This window comes from Geotrypetes seraphini, chromosome 5, assembly GCF_902459505.1.
Source record: "Geotrypetes seraphini chromosome 5, aGeoSer1.1, whole genome shotgun sequence".
Taxonomy (NCBI): domain Eukaryota; kingdom Metazoa; phylum Chordata; class Amphibia; order Gymnophiona; family Dermophiidae; genus Geotrypetes; species Geotrypetes seraphini.
This window is the reverse complement of record NC_047088.1, coordinates 136,730,248-136,753,925: the sequence shown is the minus strand read 5'-3', so window position 1 is coordinate 136,753,925 and position 23,678 is coordinate 136,730,248. Positions and strand designations below refer to the sequence as shown.

Below are 23,678 nucleotides of genomic sequence, written 5' to 3'. Positions count from 1 at the left end.
ACCCCATTGTCACACTGTCCAGTTAGTGCTGGAGAAGTCCTAAAGAAGAGTCGGGGTGAAGCCAAAGCTCTTCTTTTCACAGCAACTTCTGCAGAATAGTCATTAAACATGAGCAATGGAGTGCCTTTATATTCCAGCCATACTTTCTTCCTATACATGGCCATAATGCGCTCCTTATCCACAAAGTTGAGGATGAAGGCCACCACAGGTCTGGGGTGCGGGGCACCATCCTTTTTTGGGCCTACCCGATGGATCCTCTCAGTCTGCATGCATGTTCCTGAGGGAGTGAAGCCAACTGCCTTCAGGATTTAGGACCCCATGAGCAATTTCAGCTCAGAGTCCTTTACAGTTTCCAGAAGTCCAACCAGCCGAATGCTGTTATGACGACTCTGGTTTTCTTGGTCCTCGATGATGGAATGCAGCACATGGCATCGCATCTCCAACTTGTGTATTTGGGCTTCCAGCACAGTTGGCCGGTCTTTGGTGTGCAAAATCCAATGTTCCGTTTGAGTGAGGTGCTGACCCTGACGTTCCAGCTCATCTTTAATATCCTCCACCGTTGCCTGCAGCTTCGACAAACAATGGTCTATAACCGCTGAGAACATCCCTCCTGCCAGCCTTTTTAACAAGGTATGGGAGCTTGGGGGGCCACATTAAACTACTAGGATGGGAGAACCTTATGGGTTTGAGGGGGACATCATCGGGGGTGGGGGGACTAAACCACCAGGCTTGATTTTGGGCTCGAGGGGGGGAAGGAGGGGATCAGGGCCATTCATTTTCGGTGGCAGGTCTGAGCTGCTTTATTTTCCTATCAGTGTCTGAGCCAATCAGAGCTAACAGGAAAGTAAGACTACAACAGCTTAGACCCTTCAGGTAAATATCAACCCGATTCCTGAGGGGCATTCCTTTTTGAGAATTGCAAGGAGAACTCATTTTAATATTAATAACCTCACTGGTACATTTGGAGGCTGCTAGTAAGCACAGAAGAGAGCATGGTGATCCATTTTAATAATCGGGAAGTAAAATAAGCGCATTTAATGATGGTTTAGCGCCATCGTTAAATGCACGGTGACTATAGAGAATATGGGCATGAAAAAGTAAGGAAAAACATGTTTGCCTTCATAAATTACAAAAGATCGTAGAAAGAGAAAGACAGACAAAAATAATCTGGAAGAAGTTCAGATCGCTAGTGGCTGATGTAAATGGGAAAGTTTTACTTCATTACAAGTTCCCCCGACCTTGATAAAGACAAGCGAAATGCGTCGGGAAGGGGAACCCACAGCGATAAAAGCTAAGTTATATAGCATCAATAAGTTCTGACAAATGAATATGCAATGAATCATAATTTAGAATCCATAGATATTAGTGAAGCTATGATGGGAATGATGAAGAATAACGCCACCAGAAGCGTAATGATCTGGGTGGATATCTGAACTCCCTTATAGTTCATTGTATGAAATTAAAAAAGAAAAAAGTGTTTTACTTGAGCATTAGGGTGAATGCATGAATTTGTTAAATACCAACATGGCATAAATACACATGAGGCGAGTCTCTTTCAATTGAAAGGAAGCTCTGGAACGAGGGGGCATAAGATGAAGGTGAAAGGGAATAGACTAAGAAGTAACCTCGGAAAATACTTTTTTCATGGAAAGGGTGGTGAATGCATGGAATTGTAGGGATATTTCCGTATTCACACCTGAAGGTTAGGCCTCCATGATGTCATCAAGCCTGAACCATTGTTTCAAGAATCTCTCTCTGCAAGCAACTTTCCAGCATGAATTTTGCAAGAAGTAAGAAGAATGATGCATTATGGGGATGTACCCGAATGTTGCTATTCAAGGGCAATCATCTGTGCTTTAATAATGGGACAGTGTGAATCTTGAAGAAATTATTCTGTTCTTATCTGTCTAACGGCCCTGGGTCTTCCAGCATATATGATACTTTATACAGAAAGGCTATTCATCAAGTTCTGTTTCTGGATTGGTCCGAGGAAGTCATCTGATGAGATTCAAGAAAAGAAAGGTGCTAATTAATTAATAATTAGTTAGTCTGTGATAAGGTCCGGGGAAGCTCAGATCTGCTCACAGATGTTCTAATTGTAAACTTTTTCTTTCAATAATTAGACCTGTAAGTTACCTTGTGTGATTCTCTGCCTAAGAGATAGACATTCGGACATTTAAAAACTGTTCTGAACTTAGCACAGATAAACGGAACTTATTGCTGATGATTTATAGCCTCATCAAGGATTTTCAACACGTGTAACTTTTACAACGGTATTCCTGACGTCTTCCAGCTGACAAGAAAATTTTCTCTTCCACCTAATTGTGCCGGAGAGGCTAATTAAGGGTGAGCATACGGAAATTACTTTTATTAGCTTGGGAATTAGATAGGAATCATTGATAAAGGTAAAGGGTTGAAAAGTTACCTGGGTGATAATATAATCATTTGCTAATCAGGGATTATTATTATAAGGAATAGTGTGTGTGTTTAACAAGAAGTTTTACTTAGTTGTCTAACCATTAGATTGTGATAATCATGTACTGAGTTTCATTTGTGTAATTAGATATTTTGAACAATATTTAGAATCTGCAGCAGGCTTGTGAATTATATTTTTCTATTTTCATAATAAAGATATTTCTCATTAGCCTGGGTTTGTGTCGTATAATTAGACCATGATATTTGAACTTGAATAAAAGGTTATGGTTTTCTCTAGACCACTTAACAGAGACGTAACGTGTTTATAATACTGCTAAGTGAACCATAAATCCTTCTACAGATTTTGGGGGCTCGTTTGCCGGGATATCTAGGTTTCTAATTTATGACCGTTGCTATGTCTGTTGACACTGAAACTCAGATTTCGTGGCATGCTCTTGAAAAGGATGTTTTTCAGAAATTAGCTGTGCAAGTTTTAAAACAGACAGATTCTGAAACGTATTTTTCTGACCTGGTACGTTTATTACATGCAGATATAGAGGACTCTAATCAGGCGTACTGTTCAGTATTGCAGCGTCTCCTACATGCTCGTACTAAACCTACAGGAGAAAATTATTCAGAGCTTATCTGTGCGTTGTTGGCTTTTAAAACTTCTATCTCTTCTGGTTTATCTCAACAACGTCAGCTTCAGAGTGATTTATATGAGCAATTAGAGGATTGTAAAAATTCTTTGCAAGCAGAACGGACTCGTAATGATTCCCTTGAACTGTTGGCTTCTAATTGTGAAGATCAACATTCCGACTTTGATCAGGTGATGTCTGAGTTACGACATCAATGTTCTGAGTTGAATGCTGAACTTGAAAGTCAGAAAAAAAGTACAGTGGATATTTCTTGTGTTAAGTGTACATCTTTAGTGACGCAACTTAATACTGTCCGGGCTCAGAAGGCAGATTTACAGCTTTCTTTAGCTACTTGTCATAAAGATCATGATAAGAGTGCCGAGCTTGTTTCCAGGTTGCAGAATGAACTTGCAGACGTAACTTCTGCTTATGTTTGTCTGGGTGAAAAGTTAGACGCTACCGAACGTCTGTCTAATGATAAGGCAGCCCGTGCTGACAAGCAATTATGTGCCTTACAAGCGGACTTTGTTGAGTCTCAGAAACGACTTTCCGAAAGCGAGTTACAGGTCACAAAGTTAACTAACTCGTTATGTCAGGCAGATGCCGATAATTTGGCTCTGCGCCAGAATGTTCAAGATATATCTTTTCAAAGAACTTCGTTAGCTTCTGATGTGAAAGTTTTACAAGACAAGGTTGCTACTTTTTGTAGTGAGAGGGATATTCCAGCTCCCTTTCTTCCTGTGTCGTCTCTTCATTTTCCAACGCCGGCTCCTAGAACCGTCTTTCGTTCTTTTTACAGCTCTAGTGGGGAAGGGGGGAACAGGAATGCGCAGGAGTGTTCTGATTCTACTGCAGATGACTTGTTGCCTAGTAACAAACCCTGCCCTGAGAAATTAGTGACACTAGCTGACTGCCCAGTGCAGCAACCACGCCCATTGCAGCAACCACGCCCTGTAAGGTCTATCTCAAATTCCTGTGACGTCACTGAACCTTCTGACTCTAAACCACGCCCAGTAAGGTCAGTTTACAGTGAGCCTAAACAACCACCAGATGGCACCAAAGCACCAGACATTTCACAACATACTCCACAAAGGTCACAGCACAATAATGAAACAGGGAAAGAAACTCAAAAGAAAGGAGGTAGTTATACTATACCACCCTATCACGTACAGATAATGAAGATGTTTAAACAAATGATAGAACCTTTTAGAGAGGGAACTAAGCTAACTATTGAAGCACATTTGGCCTCAATACATGAGTTCTTTGAGACTTATGCAGTGACAGAGGACAGTGATAAGCTTCGTTTACTCCGTTGGTCCTTTGCTTCTGAGTGTTCTGAGACGTTGAGGTCCATCATCACTGGTACTTCGGATGTGTTAGAGGTGGAACAACAACTCAAAAGACGTTATGGTACATACGCTGATTCTATTGAATCTCGCAAAGCTGCATTCCATTTGCGTTGTGGACTCCAAGAAAATCCCCGTGAATTTGCTTTCCGTCTGAAACGACATTTCTTTCCAGACAGGACTCCTTCTGAAGACGAACTGGAGTATGGAGAATTCCGATCTCTCTTTGCAAAAGCCTTGCCTGAATATATGAGTGTGGTTGTGGCTGGTATGAAAAAGGCCTCTTACTCATCGATCCTAGCCGTAGCCGAGGATTTCTATGATCATAAAGTCAGGGTTCCTGCAGGCCCATCTGAGAAACCGGTGCCCAAAGCACGATCTAAGGAACCTAAGCTGAGTGTATGCGCAGTTCAGACTTCACTTGCTTTGGAACCTAGTAGCTCTGTAGTTTCCACTCCAGGACCTGTTTCATCTCGTCCAGCGGACCAGACTTCCTCTTCTGATGCACCACCCAATAGGGATGGACCCAAGACACAGAAGAAGAGACGGCCCAATAAGCAACAGAAGCAGAGTGACCTCAGTGTGATAATGGAACAATTGGCTCAGGTGGTGGATCGTATTTCTGCCCTGGAATTGACTTCTAAACAATTGGCAGCATCTGTCCCCGCGAGAAAGGAACAGACCTCAAAGAGAATGGATAACAATATCAGTTACAGGCCTTCCGGAACTCGAGTGGTCAAGTCTGTAGTAACTGATACCCATGCTTCCATAGTAGACGACCTGGATGACACACCCGAATTGTTAGAGAATGATACCGCATGACTAGTCCGAGAACCAATTTCTCCACCCACTATTGTATCTTCTGTCCAAACAACATCTTCTGATGCTACACAAGACATAGATCTAGTACAATCCAGTGAATTATCTGAGAACACCGAGTGGCTTCCTTCATGGGATTCCATCAAGTCACACAAGTATTTCTTGGGTAGGTTAACGCCTATGGGTCAACGGTACACTTTACCTTTGTTTCTACAACAGGTTTTGTCTTGTCCCGGTTTACTTGATACGGCTTCCGAAGTGACTTTGATCACTCAGGGACTATTCCAACGTTTGCAGACTACCCTGGGTACCCAGAATCCACTGTCGATTATTCCTAGTGATTTGTCTTTGGTTGCATATGGACATCAGAACATTGAGACAGTTGGTCAAACTTGGCTGACCTTGCAGTTAGGCAAAATGAATGTTAAACACCCAGTGATTATTACCACTAGTCCAGGAGAGGAGTTTTTGATTGGAAACGATCTTTTGAAGAGATTGCGGCCTATTTTGGATTATGTCCAAGAAGTGGTCTGGGCTCAGGTGACTCGTCCCCTTCCTTTTGGAAAGGTACCGACTACACGCCTTCCCCAGGTTACCAGTACTGTGGAACGAAACGATACTTCAATTCGAATAAATTTCTTGCGTTCAGCGGATCCACACATTTTGGAGCTACGGTATGCCAATGTTCCAGAAGGGGGTCCCACAGACCGCGAGATTGTCAGCGTTCCCAAGGAACAAATATCTGACATTGTTCTCCAGGCTGACCATTTGGAGATTGTTCTGAAGTCTACGTTCCCCGTGCCAGATCCACCTCAAGAGACTGTCCAAGACCCGACCTCATCTGTTTCCAGTTCTTTGACCTCTCATCCTCGTCTACTGGCTGTACTTCACCAGGATGATACTGACTTGTTTGTTGATGTTCACCTGCACGGTTCTGTCCCAGTTCAAGCTCAACTGCTACTCCAGAGTGACATCTCCATGATTAGTGAATCTTTTTACTGTCAACTTCAGCGAACCACATCAGTTCCGTTTGTTCGGCGCCACTCTACTCACCTATCTATACCAGGTCAGGGGGTCAAGCCTCTTGTTGGGGTTTGTAGCCTTCTGCTGACCCTGGGTTCTAAGACTTTCACTCATCACTTTTCTGTGGTGAAAGGCCTACACACATCCTTGTGTTTGGGATCCGAATGTCTTGTTCGTCTAGGAGTCTACGTTGATTTGGTGAATGGTGTGCTTTGGAGCAGATTGCAAGGCACCCCAGTAGAAGATGTGAACCTGATGGATGGTCTGAAGGCTGGACAACTTCTTCCTCAAGTTTGTGAAGTGGTTTGTGCTGAAGACGTCAAGATTCCTGGCCTTGTGCATGATTTTGCTCTACCTCTTCGTTTGGCCCATGGTCAACGCATGCTCGATGATATTGGCTTTTTCAACCCGAATTCCTCTTTTCTCGAGCATGGTCTTTCTCTAGGTGCTTTACCATGTCTTGAAGTACCTACCTCTTCTTTCCATGTATTGATTGTCAATGCTCAACCTACGGAAGTCTTTCTCTCCGCTGGTGAACATTTGGGTTTTCTAGTGGGTGAATCTTTTCCTGATGTTGAGGTAACATTGCCTATCATTGGCAGCTTGTCTTCCATTGTTGACCCCTGCCAGGGGGGGGATATACCGGACCGAATTTTTACCTCACCTACAGGACTCATTTCATTGGACTTCCTTTGGCCATATGATGCAACGACTTCCCATGTAACAGTGGATAATGATTTTTTGATTTTATCCAGGAAGTTAGCTCTGTCTGACCAATCTAAAGCAGTGAATGCCATTGATTCTTCATCTTTGCAAGAACAGATTGAAGACCAAGTGGAAATCTCTTCCAACCAACCTTTTTCTAAGTTTGATGCTATGGTAAAGGAACAAGTGGACCTAGCTGATGCGTGTTCTTCTGATGAAGAAAAGGCTCAGTTCACACAGTTGTTGTACAAGTATCGAGACCTTTTTGCAGTGGATTCTTATGACACTGGTCTGACCAATCTACATGTGACCAAGATTCCTACGGATCTCCACAGTAAGCCCGTCTTCGTACGTCAGTATAAGATTCCTTTGGCCTCGTATGAGTCCGTGCAAGAGATACTTGATACCCTGGAAACTAGGGGTATCATTAGGCTTTGCAACAGTACATACAACTCACCCTTGTGGCCAATCCTGAAGAAGAATAACAGTTGGAGAATTGCCTTGGACTACCGACAGCTAAACAAGCGGGTACCCTTGTCTAGGTGGCCTATGGCCCATCTTGACCAGAGCTTGACTACCATCAAAGGAGCTAAGTATTTTACCAGCTTGGATTTAGCTTCTGGATTTTGGACAGTTCCTGTACATCCACCGGATCAATACAAACTAGCATTTACCTTTGGGAAGAAACAGTACACGTGGAATAGAACACCGTTTGGTTTTCTGAACTCTCCAGCTGAGTTCAACATATTTCTCCATAAAGCCCTTCCAGATGCGGAAGCTCGAGGAACTCTAGTCTATGTGGATGACATCCTGATCAAGAGTCCCACCTTTCAGAAACACCTGGAAGAGGTAGAACATGTGTTCCAACAATTGCAAAATGCAGGAGCTAAATTGACCCTTGCCAAAGGTCAATGGTGCCGAACATCTCTGAATTATTTAGGGTATGACATTTCCTCTGAAGGTCTTCGACCACAGAAGAAAAGGATACAGGCCCTACAACAGTTGAGGAAACCTACCAATTTGACGGAACTTCGTTCATTTTTGGGGATATGCAATTATTCTCGACAGTTCATAGATCAGTATGCAGAGATCTCTAGACCCTTGGTTGCCTTACTAAAGAAGGATGTACCTTGGACGTGGGGTCCTGAACAGGAAGATGCTATGCAAGAGATGAAAGAGCAGCTTAGTCGCTTTCCTTGCTTGGCCTACCCTGAGAATGGTCGTGAATTCTTCATCGACCTAGGATTCTCCAAACACTCTATGAGTGCTGTCCTGTACCAGAAATACGATTCTGACAAGCGTGTGGTGGCCTATGCAAGCAAAGGCTTCACCGATGTAGAGAAGAAGTATTCTGAATGTGAGAAAGCTCTACTGTCAACTGTTTGGGCTCTTCAACATTTTCGGAGTTATATCCAAGGAGAAAAACTCATTGTAAAGACTTGTCATCAACCCATTAGTTTCTTGGGAAGTGACAAGATCAAGACTGGTCGTGTCTCCAATAGCCGAATAGTCTCATGGACTTTGGCTCTCCAAGGATGGCCTGTACAGGTAAAGTATGCACTGAAACATCGTAACACAGTAGCCCAAGGGATAGCAGAATTACATGATTGTACAGAACAAGATTCTCTTACAGGTATACCGGAACCTGATGTTCCACCAGAAGAGGAGGAACCCCATCGTCATCATCTTTACGATGAACAGCTATGTGCCAATATACCTCAAGTCTACGTAGATGGTTGTGCCTTCCACCAGACCTCGACCCATACTCTGGTCGCAGGAGTAGGTGTAGTGTGGAATGTCGATACACCTATGGAAACCTTGAAGTATAGATTGGGTGCTAAAACCAACCAATACGCAGAGATTGTAGCAGCTTTGGTCGCTGTACAGTCTGCGGTACAGAAGGGGATCCCAGAACTGATTATCTGTACAGATTCTGATTATGTGCGTCAAAACTTTGTGTCTCACTTACCCGTGTGGAAAAAGAAGGACATGTTAAATTCCAAAGGAAAGCCTGTCCATCATGGCGACTTGATTCTAGCCTTAGATCAATTGGTACGAGACAATGACATGACCATCTACTGGAAGAAAGTGAAAGGTCATGCTAAGGTTAATAGTTCTGACAAGATCGGAAATGACCTTGCGGATCAACTGGCCAAAGAAGGTGCTTTGTCAGGTGAACTATGGCAATGCCCTGAAGAGTTGTTCTCGATGGTACAAGCTATTACTCGACGCCAAGCGAAACAGGTAGCTGAAACACCTGTAGTGCAGTGGGGTAATGATATCCCTTCCTTTGATCTTGTAACCGCTCAGAAGACTGATCTTATCCTGGGAAAGTTCTATAACTTCATACAGAATCCACAGGATCATCCATTGTCTGAAGACGATCAGAAGGATGAAGAACTTAGGATACTCTACATCTCCAGAGAGAAATTTTCGATTCATCAGAACCTGCTCACTCGGACGAGTAAGCATGGTATTGTGCAGTGGGTTGTACCCCGTGCATATCGAGGAATCATGTTGCAACATGCCCATGATGAACCTTGTGCAGGACATAGAGGTGAAGAAGTTACCTATGAGACACTGAAGCAAGTGGCCTATTGGCCTCATATGCGGCAAGATGTGCAGTTATATACGAGAGGTTGCTTGACTTGTTGCCAATTTCAACCCTCTACACCACTTCACCGAGCACCCTTGAGAAAGAAGGGTTTGGTCATGCCCTGGTCCGACATCCAGATTGACTGGATTGGCCCAGTGGTCCGTTCCTCCCGAGGTAATAAGTATATGTTGACTGTCACTTGTTTGTTTACAAAGTGGATTGAGTGCTTGCCTGCACCCAATTGTACGGCAGAGACTACCGCTACCTTGTTACTGAATCATGTGTTCAGTAGGTGGGGATTGCCCATGAGAGTGGACTCAGACCAAGGATCACATTTCACTGCAGATGTGATGCGACATATGTGGAAGATGCTCGGAGTGAAAAGTAAATTGCACATAGCTTACCACCCTCAATCATCGGGACAAGTGGAAAGAGCGAATCGTACCATCATCACAATCCTGAAGAAGTACGTGTCTACCTCTGGTAAGAATTGGGACATGAAGTTACCTTTGGTACTGATGGCTATTCGTGCCACGCCTCACCGTTCTACGGGGGTGACGCCTTTTGAAATGATGACAGGTAGAGAAATGACATTACCAATTCATTTGTTGTATAGAACTAATGATGTAAATCTTTCTAGCGCTACTACTGCTCATGAATATGTCACCCATTTACGTAACCATTTACAGGGTGCATTTTCTTTTGCCCAGAAAAATCTGGAAATTGCTGCTAAAGGTAGAAAAGCCTATTATGATCATAGGACTACCACAAAGGAATACCAAATTGGCGACAAGGTATTCTATTACAATTTTGGCAAAACCAAGGCCAAAGAAAGTAAATTTTTGCCAAGTTGGCATGGTCCATTCCCTATAGTGGAAAAAGCTTCACCTGTGGCCTATCAAATTCGCATCAAATCAAATTCTCCAGGTGCAGATGTCCTTAAATGGGTCCACATTAATCAACTGAGACCATGTCATCCCAGTAAATTTGCCCAGGATGAAACCATTGTTGTGTTGAAGACATTAACCTAGCAACAGCCTAGGCTGTTCTCTCTCTTTTCTGTTTTTCAGATGGCGAAACGAGTTCTGCCGATGATGTTCCTGGTTGTCCTGCTGATTGGCGTTGTTACCAAAGTGATCGATCCTGGTCCGCAGTTCCGTGTTGTCCTTCAAGATTCTCCTGGTTTCTTCCTCTTCCCGTTCCAGATCTTGCTCCAGACCATCTTCTTTCGATGTTTCTCTTTTCCATTTGGACTCTACTCCTACTGAAACTGAATTGGAAATCCTGGATGTTTTCCGTAGACATTCCATCAACTTTACCCTTGAAGTGGAACAATATTTGATGACAAAACCTTCCCACACCATTGAACTGAAAGTTGATAATGATAAGCTTCATATTGAGGACTTTCATATTGGCTCCTCCAATGTACATGAAGTTGTTGATACCCGCAGTATTGATTTTTTTTATCACTGTTGTTATTCCAATTTTTGCCATCCTGTGGGTTCTCTTATTTGGGTTCTTTGTTTTTGCACTCTATGAGACCATCCGGATTAGACGTATTATTCAACAGAAACCATCACATACAGACTTAAGAATGCATGATTTCATTGCGGCTATGAAAGAGTAATTTTGCTAGCCGTATTTTTGATTATGATCTTTCTGTCTTAACTTTTGCTTTGGCATACCTTTTGTGCCTTGCTAAGTAGTTATGATTTTTTTTGATTTTATCATATATTGCCATTATTCAGTGATTTTATTATCATTTATTTGGCTGGGTTCATATATTTTACCCTTGCCTTTATGATTATTATCCATTGATTATTGATATCTTTGATTTATCGCTGATTTATATGGTATTGCTTATGTTTATGCATTTTTATATCACCTTGGGTCTTGTCGATCCTTTCCTACTTAGTTAGGTTGAAGGTGAAATAGACTCCATTGAAGTTATTTCTCCTCCAAAAGGGGGGACTGTAGGGATATTTCCGTATTCACACCTGAAGGTTAGGCCTCCATGATGTCATCAAGCCTGAACCATTGTTTCAAGAATCTCTCTCTGCAAGCAACTTTCCAGCATGAATTTTGCAAGAAGTAAGAAGAATGATGCATTATGGGGATGTACCCGAATGTTGCTATTCAAGGGCAATCATCTGTGCTTTAATAATGGGACAGTGTGAATCTTGAAGAAATTATTCTGTTCTTATCTGTCTAACGGCCCTGGGTCTTCCAGCATATATGATACTTTATACAGAAAGGCTATTCATCAAGTTCTGTTTCTGGATTGGTCCGAGGAAGTCATCTGATGAGATTCAAGAAAAGAAAGGTGCTAATTAATTAATAATTAGTTAGTCTGTGATAAGGTCCGGGGAAGCTCAGATCTGCTCACAGATGTTCTAATTGTAAACTTTTTCTTTCAATAATTAGACCTGTAAGTTACCTTGTGTGATTCTCTGCCTAAGAGATAGACATTCGGACATTTAAAAACTGTTCTGAACTTAGCACAGATAAACGGAACTTATTGCTGATGATTTATAGCCTCATCAAGGATTTTCAACACGTGTAACTTTTACAACGGTATTCCTGACGTCTTCCAGCTGACAAGAAAATTTTCTCTTCCACCTAATTGTGCCGGAGAGGCTAATTAAGGGTGAGCATACGGAAATTACTTTTATTAGCTTGGGAATTAGATAGGAATCATTGATAAAGGTAAAGGGTTGAAAAGTTACCTGGGTGATAATATAATCATTTGCTAATCAGGGATTATTATTATAAGGAATAGTGTGTGTGTTTAACAAGAAGTTTTACTTAGTTGTCTAACCATTAGATTGTGATAATCATGTACTGAGTTTCATTTGTGTAATTAGATATTTTGAACAATATTTAGAATCTGCAGCAGGCTTGTGAATTATATTTTTCTATTTTCATAATAAAGATATTTCTCATTAGCCTGGGTTTGTGTCGTATAATTAGACCATGATATTTGAACTTGAATAAAAGGTTATGGTTTTCTCTAGACCACTTAACAGAGACGTAACGTGTTTATAATACTGCTAAGTGAACCATAAATCCTTCTACAGAATGTTCTCCAGGTGGAGATGAAGGATGTACACAGAGTTGGTTTTCAAACCAGACTCAGAAAGGTGTAGGAGGTATTCAAGCATGGATTGTTTAGGGTAAAAGAGGATCTATGGCATTGCTTTCTCACCAGATGGCAAATCTCCTCCATTTAAAGAAATAACTTATTTTAGTGGAAATTTTCCGGGAAGCCAACAAGACCTTGCAGACACACTCCAGCAGCTGCAAGGAGACACATTCTATGCTCTCAACATCAATAAATCACTCTTATTCTTATCAAAGATTGTAAGCACTTCTGAGCACGGACTGTATGTTGTATGTTAAAATGTACAGTGCTGCATACATCTTTTCAGTGCTATAGAAATAATAAATAGTAGTAGTAGTAAAGGAAAAAGCCTCAGGGCCGGTTCGGGATATTGGTTTAGATTTATGAGCGACAAACACCGACACAAATTGCCCTGAAGCAGCTTTCATGCGAAACGCTGACCGTCATCGGCATTGAGATTCTAAACACATCTGAAAACCTAACATTGAACACTGAAGAGCTTGTTTGATCTGAGGATTCACAATTCAAATTACTTTTTGAGCTAAGTTAAAAAGCACAGTTACTTACCTTAACAGGTGTTATCCAGGGACATGAAACTGACAGTGATGACAGTCAGTCTAGAAGAGGTATGCAGGCAGATCGATAAATTTAAGAGAGATAAATCCCCGGGACCGGATGGCATCTATCTGAGGGTCATCAAGGAACTGAAAGGGACTATAGCTGAACTGCTTCAAAAAATAGCCAATCTGTCGATCAATACGGGAAAGATTCCAGAAGACTGGAAGGTGGCAAATGTTATGCCAATCTTCAAAAAAGGTTCGTGGGGGGACATCCATGAAACTACAGACCGGTGAGTCTGACCTTAGTACCAGGAAAGATAGTAGAGGCGCTGATAAAGGACTGCATCATTGATCACCTTGACAGACACGGTCAGATGAGGACCAGCCAGCACGGTTTCAGCAAAGGCAGATCTTGTTTGACGAACTTGCTGCACTTTTTTGAGGGAGTAAATAGGCAGATATACAAGCGCGAGCCGGTCGACATTGTATATCTGGATTTTCAAAAGGCGTTCGACAAGGTCATAGAAACATAGAAGATGATGGCAGAAAAGGGCTACAGCCCATGAAGTCTGCTCACTCTGCTTACCCACCCCCTGTCTATGCCCTAATGACCCAATTTCCTTATCTTGACCCTCGTAGGGATCCCACATGGGTATCCCATTTATTCTTAAAGTCTGGCACGCTGTCTGCCTCGAACACCTGCACTGGAAGCTTGTTCCAATGATCAACCACTCTCTCTGTGAAGAAATACTTTCTGGTGTCGCCATGAAATTTTCCGCCCCTGAGTTTGAGCGGGTGCCCTCTTGTGGCCGAGGGTCCCTTGAGAAATAAAATATCATTTTCCACTTCGACACGTCCCATGAGGTACTTAAATGTTTCGTTCATGTCTCCCCTCTCCCTACGTTCCTCGAGAGTGTAGAGCTGCAATTTGTTCAGTCTCTCTTCTTACGAGAGACCCTTGAGCCCCGAGATCATCCTGGTGGCTGTCCGCTGAACCGATTCAATTCTGCGCACATCTTTACTGTAATGTGGCCTCCAGAATTGCACACAGTACTCCAGATGAGGTCTCACCATGGCCCTGTACAACGGCATTATGACTTCAGGCTTTCGGCTGACGAAACTTCTATTGATACAACCCAATATCTGCCTTGCCTTAGATGAAGCTTTCTCCACTTGATTGGCAGTTTTCATGTCTGCACTGATGATTACTCCTAAATCTCGTTCTGTTGAAGTCCTAGTTAAAGTTTCTCCGTTCAAGAAGTACGTCCTGCATGGATTTCCGCTTCCGAGGTGCATGACCTTACATTTCTTAGCATTGAAGCCTAGCTGCCAGGTTGAGGACCAACTTTCCAATATAAGCAGGTCCTGCGCCATATAATTCTGTAAACTGCATTCACTTACTATATTACATAGTTTGGCATCATCGGCGAATAGTGTTATTTTACCTTGAAGCCCTTGAGTCAGATCCCCTATGAATATGTTGAAAAGGAGTGGACCCAGTACCGAGCCCTGCGGCACTCCACTGGTCACCTCCGATGTTTTAGAGAGGGTACCATTAACCACCACCCTCTGAAGTCTGCCACTCAGCCAATCATTGACCCATGCATGAACGACTACTTCGAAAAATTGCGAGCCATGGAATCGAGGGTGAAATTAAAAACTGGCTGGAGCATAGGAAACCGAGAGTGGCGATAAATGGACAATATTCAGACTGGAAGTGGGGTGCCGCAGGGCTCGGTGCTTGGACCAGTGCTCGTCAACATCTTTATAATGTAATGTAATGTAATTTATTTCTTATATACCGCTACATCCGTTAGGTTCTAAGCGGTTTACAGAAAATATACATTAAGATTAGAAATAAGAAAGGTACTTGGAAAATTCCCTTACTGTCCCGAAGGCTCACAATCTAACTAAAGTACCTGGAGGGTAATAGAGAAGTGAAAAGTAGAGTTAGAGGAAAAATAAAAATAAAATAAACATTTTAACAAGACAGCATTGATCTAAATACTTTGGAAGGTAGAAGAGAGGAGAGAAAGGAATAGAAGCAGAATGGGTCAGCGTCAGTGATGAAGTGGAGCAAGTAAGTTTAGGAGGAGCGATTGATGTTTCCAGAAAGGGCTTCTTCAGGGAAGAGACTTGGCCGACAGTCCCAGGATGCCTATGTCTCCTCCCCTGCGATGTTCTCCCATCCATGTATTCCCTCCCAGACACACTGTTTATAAACAATCTGGACATTGGTATGACGAGTGAGGTGATTAAATTTGCAGATGATACGAAGTTATTCAGAGTAGTGAAGACACAGGGGGATTGCGAAGATCTGCAACGTGACATAATCAAGCTCGAGAAATGGGCATCGACATGGCAAATGAGGTTCAATGTGGATATATGTAAAGTGATGCATGTAGGTAACAAAAATCTCATGCACGAATACAGGATGTCCGGGACGATACTTGGAGAGACCTCCCAGGAAAGAGACTTGGGAGTTCTGATCGACAAGTCAATGAAGCTGTTTGCGCAATGCGCGGCGGCAGTGAAAAGGGTGAACAGAATGCTAGGAATGATTAAGAAGGGGATCACAAACAGATCGGAGAAGGTTATCATGCCACTGTACCGGGCCATGATGTGCCCTTACCTGGAGTACTGCGTCCAGCACTGGTCGTCATATATGAAGAAGGACATGGTATTACTCAAAAGGGTCCAGAGAAGAGAGACTAAAATGGTTAAGGGGCTGGAGGAGTTGTTGTACAGTGAGAGATTGGGGAAACTGGGCCTCTTCTCCATTGAAAAGAGGAGACTGAGAGGGGACATGATCGAAACATTCAAGATAATGAAGGAAATAGACTGAGTAGATAAAGACAGGTTGTTCACTCTCTCCAAGGTAGGGAGAACGAGAGAACACTCTTTAAAGTTAAAAGGGGATAGATTCCGTACAAACGTAAGAAAGTTCTTCTTCACCCAGAGAATGGTAGAAAACTGGAACGCTCTTCCGGAGTCTGTTATAGGGAATAACACCCTCCAGGGATTCAAGACAAAGTTGGACATGTTCCTGCTAAACTGGAACATACGCAGGTGAGGCTGGACTCTTTTAGAGCACTGGTTTTTGACCTGGGGGCCGCCGCGTTAGTGGACTGTTGGGCACAATGGACCACTGGTCTGACCCAGCAACGTCAATTCTTATGTTCTTATGATATTCTCACATGTGGGTGATGTCATCCACAGAGCCCCGGTATGGACAGCTATACAAGTGCACTGGCACTTTAAGAACTGTAGAAAGTTCGTGACTGACCGCACCGTACATGCGCAAGTGCCTTCCTGCCTGCATGGCTCCTCAGTTCAGTAAACCAGCTAAGAAGCCAACCAGGGGAGGGGTGGATTGTGAGAATATCTGCCTGTTGTCCCTGTATAACACCTGTTACGGTAAGTAACTGTGCTTTATCCCAGGAAATGTAGGCAGCATATTCTCACATATGGGTGGACCTCCAAGCTAACCAGAATGGGATGGTGGGAGAGTTGGTCTTTTAGGAAAATAAATTTTGTAACATTGCTTGGCCGAAGTGCCCATCCCTACAAGACAATGAAAACCAAGGAACCTGCTTTTATCCATAAATACCTGATTCCACATAATCCTCCGAGAACCTTAAGATCTGCATCACAGCATCTTCTTCATGTTCCATCCCTAAAAATCTTTAGTAGCTTCTTCTTTCGCAACGACTGCTCCAACAATATGGAATTCGTTACCATTATATTTAAGGTCCGAACAGAATTTAGATAAATTCAAGGGTGGCCTTAAAGGCTTCTTATTTAAAGATGCATACGACTGTTAATTGATCTAAGAGACTTTCTAAGTTTATTTTCCATACTAAAATTGATTTCTCCCTTTCCCTATGTTATTGTCCTTAATTGTTCTTTCTTTCTTTCAAATTGTATTTCTCCACAATAACCTATTGTTTCATTTAAGTAAAGTTATGTTATTAATAGTTTAACTGAACCCCTTTTTACTGTAAAACACTTAGAAATTTTGATTAGTGTTTCATCAAATTTTTAATAAACTTGAAGCTTTGCAGAAACTTGAAACTTAAAGCTTTTCAGATTTCATCAATAAGAGTAGAGCGAAGAAAAGCTATTGAAGCTGCCATAGCTTGAACTTTATGGGCTGTGACCTGACTATCCAGGTGCAGCCCAGCTTGAGCTTAACAGAACAAGATGCAAGCAGCCAACTAATTGGAAATCATTCTCTTGGAGACAGGCTGCCCCAACTTGTTAGGATCAGAAGAATCAAAAAGCTGGGGAGATGATCTATATGATTTAGTCTTTTGCAAATAGTAAGCCAATGCTCATTTGCAGTCCAGAGTATGAAGAGATATTACTTCAGGATGAGATTGAGATGAAATTCAGTGACAACCTTTGATAAGAACTTTGGATGAGTGCGCAGCACCACTTTGTCCTGGTGGAACACCACCACTAAAGCTTAAAGCTCACTCATTCTGCAAGCAGAAGTTACAGAAATGAGGAAAACTATTTTCCAAGTGAGATATTTGAGATGAGCTGAAGTCAGTGGTTCAAGAGGAGGCTTCTTCAATCTAGCAAGTACCACATTAAGATCCCAAACTACTGGAGGTGGTTTGAGAGATTGTTTGACACTGAAACCACAGGATGAGCAGCGAGAGGTTGATGAAAAGCAGCAATTGCACTGAGATGGACTCTAATAGAAGTGGATTTGAGGCCAGAGTGCGACAAATGCAAAAGAGAATCCAAAACTGAAGAAACACAGGTGGATTCTGGATCCTGGTGGTGAAGTATGCGCCAGGTAGAAAAACAGATCCATTTCTGAGAATAACATTGACGTGTGGCCAGTTTTCTGGAAGCATCCAAGATGTCTCCGACAGGCTGAGAAAAGTGTAGGTCAGGTGAAGTCAGCCCAAGAGATACCAAGTTGTCAGGTGCAAAGACTGAAGGTTGGGATGCAGAAGAGAACCTTGACTCTGCGTGAGAAGAGATGGAAAAATTGGAAGACGTATTGCCTCCTTGATACTGAGTTGAAGTAGAAGGGAGAATCATGGTTGACTAGGCCACTGAGGAGCTATCAGAATCATGGTGACAGACTCCTGTTTAAGCTTGACAAGCATTTTGAGAACAAAAGTAATGGATGGAAATGCATAGAGGAACTTGTGCGTTCAATCCAGGAGAAAAGCATCCACTTCTAGGTGATGAGAATATAGCCTGGAGCAAAAGCAGGGAAGCTTGTGGTTGTGGGGGGAGACACAAACAGGAGTCCCCCACTGAGAGAAGACAGGATGGAGATTTGCTGAGTTCAGTGTCCATTTGTGAGGTTGAAAAATGCAGCTTAGTTTGTCTGCTAAAGAATTCTGTTCCCCCTGAATGTAACCAGCTTTGAAGAAGATGTGAGGAATCGCCCAATTCCAAATCTTTTGAGCTCTTAACAGAGGGGAGATCCTGTTCCTCCTTGCTTTTTTATATAGTACATGGCCACCTGATTGACCGTACAGACAAGGAGAACTTGATCTTGTAGAAGATGCTGAAAAGCCTTGAGAGCATTGAAAATCACTCTGAGTTCTAACAGATTTATTTGATGGTGTCAATCTCTGGCAGACCAGAGGCCTTGAGTGTGTAGGCCATTCAGGTGAGCTCCTCAATAATAGGTTGACAAATCCGTGGTAAGAACTTTATGATGAGGAGGTGTGTGGAATAGCAATCCTCTGGAACGATTGGAAGAGAGCATCCACCACTGAGAAGAGAAGAGGTGACTGTAATATGTTGCAAAAGTGGGTTGAGAGCCTGTGATCACTGAGTAGCCAGAGACCACTAAGGGATCCGGAGGTGAAGCCTGGCAAAAGAGAACCATCATGTGCCTTGCTGAGAGTGAGCAAAGCTGATGACAAAGTTGGATAAGGGTGTCCTGATACTCTTGAGGCAGAAACGCCCTGAGTTACGTTGTGTCGAGCAGAGCTTCTATAAACTGAAGCTTCTGAGATGGTTGAAGTTGTGATTTGGGGAAGTTGATCTCGAACTCCAAATTCTGAACAGACAGTACGGTCTGATGTGTTGCTAAGAGCACACCTTGAGATGAAGGATTCTTGATGAGCCAGTCCAACTGTAAAAAGGAAAAAAAATAATAAATTTCAGAAATCGCTACTACTCACCCCTGGCGAGGAAGAAGTATTAAGTAGCCAATCAGTTAGATAGGTATGACAATGAGGCCCTTGATACCCTGAAAAGGGAAGCAAGGTCGAGCATTAGAAGTGTTTAATGGTGATGATATAGCGCAAATAGAAACTGAGGAATGTTCTATATGCAGGGTGCACCAGAAGTCAAAGAGAAAACTCCATGAGATCGAGGGTTGCGATCAACGAGGGAAGAAAAGGTTACACAGGGTAACATGTGAGCTATCGGTGGACTAAAGAAGGGGGATGGGCCCCTGATGTCCAATGAAAAGAATAAGAAAAAAACATCCTAAAAAGGATGTAATGGCCTCCTCCTCCTCTACAGCCACTTCCAAACCTCTAGCATATGAAAATCAGGAGAAGGGGTGTAGGAGGAAAAACTTGAGGGCAATGGATGCCTGTTGAAAGGTACTAACATTGATGGTACAGTGGAAGGCACACATGAAGAAAACACTCGGTTGATCCTGCGTTGCAGAAAAAGAAGAGAAAGGATCTGAAGGGAAAAGCTAACTTAAAAGCTCTACATACCCCTGTTAGTTCCCACCATAGTATGACAGAATGGTAGCAAAGCAACAGGAAAAAGAGCCATCTTACAGGTTCGATACCCCATGGTGGAATCCTGAAGTCGTCACAGTGAGTAATGAATGATAAAGGTGCGCCGAAGAAGTTGTCCTGTCGAAGGAAACATGCACTCCCTCCCAGGACTCAACTTGAGAATCTGGACCAAGGCACCAGAAACACTAATCATGGTATCAATAGATTGGATCGTTTGTTTTTTTTGCTAGTCATCTCATGGCCACAGACAAAGAAGAAGGTCAACTCAAAAGCACTGTAAGCAGACCAAAGTATGGACTGTGTCAGCTGTGTGCTGAAAATCTGTATTGAAAAAGATATGGGGGAATCTAACTTACATACTCTACACCAATGTTAGATTACCCAGCGCAGACTTTTGAGAAGCAGAGGTAGTCAGAGGTCTACTAGGTAAGGTAGTTTGGTAAAAATAGGTAAGAGAAATCTAACTTTACAGACTCTACTTCCATGTTAGATTCCCCACCGTAGTAGAAGCAGCAGCAATGTCCAGACAAGAGGCTTCACAGCAGAAAATATATAACTGCGAAGACAGTACTCCAACTGCCACTGGTTATAGTGCTGCTTTGACAACATGATAGCATTAATGAACAGAGTCAAACTGTAGGAAAAAGAAAAAAGGGAGAGGCAACTGATGATCCTATTTGCCCATAGTAGATACCAATAGAGGCGGTGGTCAAATCTGTCCATAGTATGCCCCTCTCCCTGTCCGCACTGAAGAATTGACTTTGGTATGGGGAATATAAGGTCTAATTGTCCAGAAGGAGAAAAAGGAAGGTCTCTCAAGAGATGAAGATCTTGAAGGAGACCAGTTAGGTGAAGTCTGAAGGCTGAGCTGAAGCTAAAGACTCATCAGAAAAACAGCAGGAATAAAACTGCAAGGTTGACAGGAGAGTCCGTGTCCATATAGCAACAAGCGTTGGTCGCACAGCATGGTAGCTGCGAGACTTGCCCGTGTGAATCTACAGTTGATGCCTTCCGGCAGGCAAATCTCACAGTCGCCATGCTGTGCTACCGATGCTCTCTACTGCCTCTCGTGGTCGCCTGCACTCCCCCGGCTACCGTCACCGTTCGGGTCTGCCTAGTCCTCTCAGCTGCCTCGTCTTCCCGGCGGGCCAACTTAATTCCAAATATTTAATTGTCCGGCAAGCCAAATTGTATGAAACCGCGGGCCAGAGTTTGACACATCTGCTCTACTCCCTCCATGATCACTATCTCCCCTCCATCCCCAATCAGGCATTCACATCCTTTTACCCTATGCCTCTTCCAGCACTTGGCAGCTATTAGCCCTGGTCCTGCTAAACTGGATGGTAATAATGAAGACAGAAGTCGCAGGGCCTTCCTTCTTGCCTACGTTGCTATAGACTCTGTCACTCTTGATCCTGCCCCTCAAAGATAGGTAGGGGATGACAGCTCTGTCCTTCGGATCAGGTCTGCTATATCAGTGTTCTTCAACCATCGGTTCGCGGACCGGTGCCAGTCCACAGAAATTTCCTGCCGGTCCACAGGGCCAGGGCCCGAGACAGTGTTCTTCAGCCTCTGGTCCGCATAGAGCTGGCGTTAGTATTTTCCGTGTAGCGTGGGGTTAGTGCGTGCTAAAAACGCTAGCGCACCTTCGTAAAAGGAGCCCTAGGTTTAAGGATTTCCACAATGAATATCCAAGAGCTAGATCTGAATACACTCTTTCCACTATGTGCAAATGTTACTCCTGCATATTCATTGTAGAAATTCTGGAAGCCAGACAGGTTTGCAGTCTTTAAGGATTGAATTTGGTGACCACTGTTTTAAGGAGTCAGTGAAGAATTAGCTTGACCCAACTTACAGAAGCCTCTCCATGGCTTGCTTCTCTCCATTCTCCTCCCTCAGCTGCTCCAGGTTGCTGTGGTGCCAGCCCAAAGGAGTAAAAAGGATGTCTTTGGATTTTTCCTCCACCCTTCGATTGAACAGAGACTCTTTAAAAGAAAAAAGAAAAATTAAACTCCAATAAACTGGATAATTTTAGATGCTGATAATTTTAGATGCTCTAGGGCAGTGGTCTCAAACTTGCGGCCTGGGGACCACATGTGGCCTTCCAGGTACTATTTTGAGGCCCTCGGTATGTTTAGCATAATCACAAAAGTAAAATAAAAGTTTCTTGCTCATATGTCTCTTTAGCTATAAATTACAATATTATTATTAAGACTTAGCCAAAAGGAAAGATTTATAAACTATAAAGAGTTTTACCTCATGCAAAATTATCATTTCTTTAATAAGACATTAACTATTTTTTCTGAGGCCCTGCAGATTCAGAATCTCGGAGAGAGCGAGACCAGAAGGCTTTAAGCATGCGCAAATGCTCAAAGCCCAGTCCAGCCCGGCACAGGGAAGAGGGAGGATCTCCCTCGCATAGCCCAACCCAACGAGGGAGGATCTTCGGGCACTGGCACTGGCACGTCCTGTGCATTGGTGCTGGTGCCCAATCGGGTAAGCGACCGATGTCTTTGCGGTGCTGGGGGGGATGTAGGATCGCGGGGGTGACTCGAGCGGGGGGGGAGGATGCCGGTTCGCAGGGGGGGTGCCGGATCGCACTGAAAAAAAAAATTTGTATAACGCGCTCACACATATAACGCGCATGATTATACTCGGTTTGTAAAATTGTGTATAACGCACGCATTATATGCGTGAAAATACGGTAAGTCTTTTGATGACATTACATTACAGATTTCTATTCCGCCATTACCTTTCAGAGCTTAAAAATGCATCCCAATTAGGTACATTGGGAAGCACTGTGGCACAGAAGTTTGCCTGCCATGGTTAACACAGCTGTTCATATTCCTGACAAATTTTCTGTAAAACTTGTTTTGGATATTCCAGCAAAAGCAGCAAAATCCACGGACAATGAATTTTAACTCAAAATACTCTGTTATATGCAACATTTAAAGAAGATTCATTTTGTGTATTTCAAGTGAGAAAATATCTTGCTATAATGCACATACTAGGGAAGAGAACTTATTCTGTTGAAAAGAACTTTGCATTAACTTTTTCTTCTTCTAAGCTTCTTACTAGAGAATGACAAGGTGACAAAATTCATCACCGTTCCCGTCCCCGCGGATAACCGCGGGAAATAATCCCATGTCATTTTCTAGTGTCTATTTCAACCTCGGTCCTTCTACACCAGCATTCTTCAAAGCAAAGCTTGCAGGTCAGTGGTTGTGCCCAATTATACTCTGATTCTTTCCTCTCTCCTTAAAGAATGACATGAAGATGGTTTTCCGCGGTTATCCGCGGGGACGGGAACGGTGATGAATTTTGTCACCATGTCATTCTCTACTTCTTACAGATGGAGGCAAAAATGAACATGATTTGTGGCAGGATGAGGGCAGCAAAAAAACCCATCTTAAATGTACAATTGTTGAATTCAGCTGTGCAGCATGTAAATTATCCACCCAAGTGGTGATGGGTAAATAAAGCACAGAACTTATCGTAACAGGTGTTATCCGGGGATAGCAGGCAGATATTCACACATATGGGTGACATCATCCACGGAGCCCAGTACAGATAGTATGACAAGTGAACTGTCACTTTAAGTTTGAAAAACTTTGCGACTGCCGCACCTCGCATATGCGAGTGTCTTCCTGCCCACTGAGGCGCGAGACAGAAGCAAGCTAAAAAGCCTTCCAGGGGAGGTGGATGGGTTATGAGAACA

At 43.0% G+C, this 23,678-nt stretch overlaps 1 protein-coding gene across 8 annotated transcripts in view; it reads right to left on the bottom strand.

The window, feature by feature from the left end:
• PIKFYVE (phosphoinositide kinase, FYVE-type zinc finger containing) overlaps positions 1–23,678 on the bottom strand; it is a 936,520-nt gene that overhangs the window by 462,724 nt on the left and 450,118 nt on the right. For all 8 annotated transcript variants that reach the window (XM_033947121.1, XM_033947126.1, XM_033947127.1 and 5 more), the window contains one exon: positions 21,816–21,945. In XM_033947121.1, coding sequence (XP_033803012.1) covers positions 21,816–21,945 — 130 coding nt within the window. The remainder of the gene's footprint in view (positions 1–21,815; positions 21,946–23,678) is intronic.